Source organism: Salmo salar, chromosome 14, assembly GCF_965601325.2.
Source record: "Salmo salar chromosome 14, fSalSal1, whole genome shotgun sequence".
NCBI lineage: Eukaryota > Metazoa > Chordata > Actinopteri > Salmoniformes > Salmonidae > Salmo > Salmo salar.
In genome coordinates, this window is record NC_138304.1 from 39970766 (window position 1) to 39976546 (window position 5781).

Here is a 5781-nt window from a genome sequence, read left to right on the forward strand (position 1 = left end):
CTAAATGGTGGTTCAGGACTGGCTGGTGGGTCATGGCTGATTCCATTTGCAAACCATAGTGTGAATAGGTATGGAAACCACTGTAGACCGACTTCAGTGACTGACTACTGATATGAGATTTGTGCAAAATCACCACTGTCCAGCTCCTGCATAATTCCAGTCAGATGTTCACACTCATCTTCCACGAGCATATCATTGAAGGGCTCAAGAGTGGATCCTGGGATAAGAAAAACTCCACCATTTTGTTAGTTTTTTATATTTTATCTTGAATTTATCATGTAGCTTTTTTTGTGATTATATTTTCATTGAATTTTCACAAAACACAAACAGAAACAACAAACACAGTCAACACAAATGCAGCAGGTAGCATGGCGGATAGGAGCATTGGGCCAGCAACCCAGTAAGGTTACTTGTTTGAATCCCCAGGCCGCAAATGTGGAAAACATTTTTGTTCTGCACTTGAGCAAGGCAATTAACCCCCAACAACTGCTCCCCAGACACCGACGACGTGGATTCAGAGGGTTTGGATAAAATGCAGAATATACATTTAGTTGAATGCATTCAGTTGTGCAACTGGCTAGGTATCCAAACTTTCCCTACAAAGATCTCCAGCCCATGATGAATCATAAAGAGGAAAAAAAAAGTAATGTACTGAATGATTTGTCATGAGGACAGGTCAAGCCACCTACCCACACCAACAGCTCGTAGTCATCCCCTCAAAATAGCAAAGAAAGAGGAACAGAAGGGATTTTTGGGAACAGATTCTCTTTTACACTTCACACAGATTAGCAATTAAAATAAACCAAATGAAAAGCAGGGTACATAAATGTTAAACATTAACAAAAGCAATTACAAAAGCAGTTAAAAATGAGAATATCAACATCATAGATCATGTTATCAGGTGAGCTCACCCCTGGACAAATCTCTCCCAGGGTGGAGTGCGTGCCTTTTCACCCCCAGATTTCTCCAGTATGAATCTGGCCTGGACCCCAGGAGACATGGTCATACTAGACTCATACACATAGACATTACACCCACGTATACCTGCCCAATCAGAGCGGCTTTCCTCAGAGAACTTTACAGCCCATTGCCAGGTGTTATGATCCAGGGTGCCTGCAGAAGAGTAGAACCCAACCCAGGAGTTATTAAACGTTTTCTTCCAGTCAGTGAAGGACCTCTTTACGTACAGACGAGCGCAGGCCTTTCCATCCTTCACAAAGAGCTGCAGACTGGCGTCATGTCCGTTAATATCAACAGGAATCTCTCTGTTGGCATCGTGAAACTCAGAACCTCTCCAGATCTCCTCTCCAGTTGGAGACCCAAATCCCAAGTAATTCCACCATGTTTTTACCTCCTTATGGAGCCTGACCTGGAGACCAGGGTTAAGGGGTACTGAGGTGTTATAGCTTCCAGAGGCTTTGCCCCCAACTGATGATCTGTCTAGCTCGCTCTTACTGTCAGGGTTATTGCTCTTATAAAGAACCACCATTACGCCCTGGTCCAATAGCCTCTTGGGGATACCACTCCAGATGATCCTGGCTTTTCCTCTATTTGTGGTTTTCACCTCAAGCTTAATCAATGTATTATCCTTATCCTCCATGACCCTCTTGGATTGTAATATTAAACCAAACGCTTGGTCCTTAATTAAGGTTTTGGGACGTGTAAAGTACAATACAATAGCCAGAAGAAGTGCCAGACCAGGTGTGTCTCTCCAGGTGTTTTGCAGATGCTCCAGAATATTGTCGTTGATCTCTACATTATATGTTTGTAGAATATAATTTAGGTTAATGGTTGGTAGACTTTGGATTTGTCTAAGGAGGCTGACATTGACACGGTATGTATTGTCTGGATCATAGGCACTTCCTCTGTTTTCATTTCGTGGATAGTGCTGTGTGACATAGACCTCGTCTACTATGAACTGATTGGACCCTTCATCCCTAACTCTGAGTATGACCCTGTCCCTGTTGTTCTCAGGTCCCCTTGAGTTGTAGAATCTTTGAGTTACATAATCAGGAAGTGCCAAAGCATCATTGTTGTTGTTATTGTCAGCAAGATTCCCTAGTGAGTAGTAATTTCCACGTTGATAGGGCAGAATAGGTAATAGATGGGGATTATCAGCGTTTCCATAGAAATGAAAGCCATAGTCTCTCCTGGCTGGGTTGAAATTGAGTCTCATGTTGCCTTTGTTGTCATTGTAAATGTTGTTGGCTAGCCAGTGGAGTAGCATGAGGCCGTGCCGAGGAGAGGTGTGACCAAACTCTATTCCCTTGAGATCATCTATTGATTTAAGGGTTCCTTTGACAGCGCATACTGAGGCCAGAGACAGACACAAGATGAAACAACCCAGGAATCCCCTTCCAACCATGGCCAGCCTGTGACAAAATAAATATTGTGTAAACATTTGCACATTTATTAAATAAATTAATAAACAAATAAATAAATACATCTGTAACTTATTTCTAGTGCTCGGCAATACGTTAAAAGTTTTAGGACTCTCCACAAAACATCAGAAAATATCTGACTAACTTTCATTTTGAAGTTAACTGTCACTATATCGGACCTATGTCCCAATAATGTAATACGATGTAATAAGTCCTCACATTACACGGTATGTATAGTCTGTATCAGTAGCTTATTTCTTGTGGTTGGCAATAGGTTTAACGTTTTAGGACTCCCAAAAAATGCTAGGTCTGAAATTGTTAGCACTAAAAATGTCAAAAGATATCTGACAAACTTTTATTTTGGAGTGAACTGTAACTATATCAGACCAATATGTCCCAATATGTACGATGAGGTTTTCCAAAATAACATTTGGAAACTTGTAAACATGATCAATACTGTAATATGATGTAATAAGTCCTCACATCAAAACAAAACAAATGAGTCCCAATAAAAAATGTCACTCACCTTCTTGTGCAGCCTACCACCAAAATCTAGTTTTACTGTGTTTGTTTCTCTTCTTTGTCAACAGAACCCAAGATTGAAATGAACTAAAAGGTGCTTCTTGTAGCCTACATACACATAACCAGTACACAGGGCAGATACAAGACAAGGGTCAGAAAAACAGAGTTTTACCAAGGCTGATCTACAACATCACTGCGTCACTCATGTTTCATCAGAAATGAAACTTATCGCTAGAGTGCCTTTCACTTTCAGAATGCAGAGAATGTAATGCGCTGGGTCTGTCAGAGTTTCTATAGAAATGAAAGCCATGCTTCTAGTGGTAGGGATGGGCATTCCGAGTCTTTTCGGTGAGCCGGATTATTTGGCTCCACTCAGCTTGAAGAACAATTAATTTAGCTCCAAACAGCACTTAGTTCAGCAAAAAAATTGCGACATTTCATGTAAACCCTAAAAAGCTGCCTGCCATGACATGAGACCATGACATGTGAGTTCAAATACAGTTTAACTGATGAAATTATTAGGTGACCTGCAAAAAACAATTTGCTGAAAAAATGCGTGGACCAGAATGAGGCTCTCTCCTTACTTTCCATTGTTCCTGCAGTGAGGAATAACCATCTTCAACTAATGCTTTTATCTGCAGATGATCAAGAAGCAGTAGTAGCAATACGCAAACCAGGAATCCAAATTACTTCTTTTACACAGGTGATTCGGTTTCAACCTTCCCCAAAAAGATCTGTTCAAAAAGAGTCCTTTGTTTGCGAAATGACTCATCACATTCAATTTTTTTAAACATTTTAGTCATTTAGCAGACACTCTTATCCAGAGCAACTTACAGTAGTGAATGCATACATTTCATACATTTTTTTGTACTGGCCCCCTGTGGGAATCAAACCCACAACCCTGGCGTTGCAAACACCATACTGGCATCACAAACACCATGCTCTACCAACTGAGCCACAGGGAAGATTCTTGTAGCCTACAGACACATAACCAGTACAATGGCATTTACACAACTCTTGCGTCATCTCTCTTCCGTCCTCTCTCGCCTCCTTTTGAAAAAGGTCAAAGGTAAATGAGGAGAGGTTCTACTTCTCCACTCACAAGTCAGCAAAACAAATTAAGTTTGATGTGCAAGACATTGTATAGATAATACGATAAGTCACATATTGTTTTTAAATGTGTGCATGCTTTTCTCGTCCTACAAAACAAAAGCTGATTCAAAGTGGGTGTGGCAGATTTCAAGGACTCAGGTAGGATACACATGACCATCCTCAAGGAAAGGAGGGTATTGATGAGGGGGGGGACATTTATGACCCGTTTCAAGAAGCTAAGCATATGTCGCACGTCACAACGTCACAGGTGTCACGGCTGTTTGAAGGATCGGACCAAAATGCAGTGTGTTTGTGGTTCCACATATTTATTAAACGTGAAACTAAATGCAATACACTTAAATACTTGAAAACACAAAAACAACAAACCGTGACGCAGAGAGGAAACACCCTACTCAAAAGATAATAACCCACAAAACAGGGAGAGAAAAACCCCTACTTATATATGAACTCTAATCAGAGGCAACGAGGATCAGAGATCAACCCAAACAATCCCAACATAGAAATAGAAAAACTAGAACTTAAACATAGAAATAATTTCTAAGTGGAAGCTAGAAAAGTTATATTTTAGTGTTTTAGTGTTTCAGTGAATTGTTAGTGAGAGAGGCACTGCTCTCTCGCTTCCTCAGTTGTTTAGTTAATTTTCATGCCAATCTTCTTTGCATTAGCGTAGCCTTTCCTGTAGCCTATCAACTATGTGTCGGTCTATCCCTGTTCTCTCCTCTCTGCACAGGCCATACAAACGCTTCACATCGCGTGGCCGCTGCCACTCTAACCTGGTGGTCCCAGCGCGCATGACCCACATGGAGTTCCAGGTCTCCGGCAGCCTCTGGAACTGCCGGTCTGCGGCCAACAAGGCAGAGTTCATCTCAGCCTATGCTACCCTCCAGTCCCTCGACTTCTTGGCGCTGACGGAAACATGGATTACCACAGAAAACACTGCTACCCCTACTGCTCTCTCCTCGTCTGCCCACGTGTTCTCGCATACCCCGAGAGCATCTGGTCAGCGGGGTGGTGGCACTGGAATCCTCATCTCTCCCAATTGGACATTCTCCCTTTCTCCCCTGACCCATCTGTCTATCTCCTCCTTTGAATTCCATGCTGTCACAGTCACTAGCCCATTCAAGCTTAACATCCTTACCATTTATCGCCCTCCAGGTTCCCTTGGAGAGTTCATCAATGAGCTTGACGCCTTGATAAGTTCCTTTCCTGAGGATGGCTCACCCCTCACAGTTCTGGGTGACTTTAACCTCCCTACATCTACCTTTGACTCATTTCTCTCTGCCTCCTTCTTTCCACTCCTCTCCTCTTTTGACCTCACCCTCTCACCGTCCCCCCTACTCACAAGGCAGGCAATACGCTTGACCTCATCTTTACTAGATGCTGTTCTTCTACTAATCTCACTGCAACTCCCCTCCAAGTCTCCGATCACTACCTTGTATCCTTTTCCCTCTCGCTCTCCTCCAACACTACTCACTCTGCCCCTAGTCAGATGGTATTGCGCCGTCGCAACCTTCACTCTCTCTCTCCTGCTACTCTCTCCTCTTCCATCCTATCATCTCTTCCCTCTGCTCAATCCTTCCCCAACCAATCTCCTGATTCTGCCTCCTCAACCCTCCTCTCCTCCCTTTCTGCATCCTTTGACTCTCTATGTCCCCTATCCTCCCGGCCGGCTCGGACCTCCCCTCCTGCTCCGTGGCTTGACGACTCATTGCGAACTCACAGAGCAGGGCTCCGGGCAGACGAGCGGAAATGGAGGAAAACTAGC

General features: G+C 43.1%; 1 protein-coding gene and 1 long non-coding RNA gene across 2 annotated transcripts; one reads left to right on the top strand and one right to left on the bottom strand.

Moving 5' to 3' along the window:
* The first annotated feature begins 234 nt into the window (after window positions 1-234).
* LOC123726698 (uncharacterized) lies at window positions 235-922 on the top strand. The gene is made up of 2 exons (XR_006758814.2): window positions 235-363; window positions 676-922. It is a non-coding gene; the product is annotated as an uncharacterized LOC123726698 (long non-coding RNA).
* Window positions 746-3146, bottom strand: LOC106596867 (uncharacterized). Its single transcript, XM_014188117.3, has 2 exons — window positions 2908-3146; window positions 746-2372 (listed from the first exon to the last, which is right to left on the bottom strand). Exon 2 carries the CDS (start codon window positions 2363-2365, stop codon window positions 908-910), a length of 1458 nt encoding a protein of 485 aa, XP_014043592.2. The 5' UTR covers window positions 2366-2372; window positions 2908-3146; the 3' UTR covers window positions 746-907.
* Between the last annotated feature and the right edge of the window lie 2635 nt (window positions 3147-5781).

Excerpts from the sequence above, each read along its gene's own strand:
- LOC106596867 (XM_014188117.3), bottom strand. The coding sequence starts at position 2,365 with ATGGTTGGAAGGGGATTCCTGGGTTGTTTCATCTTGTGTCTGTCTCTG.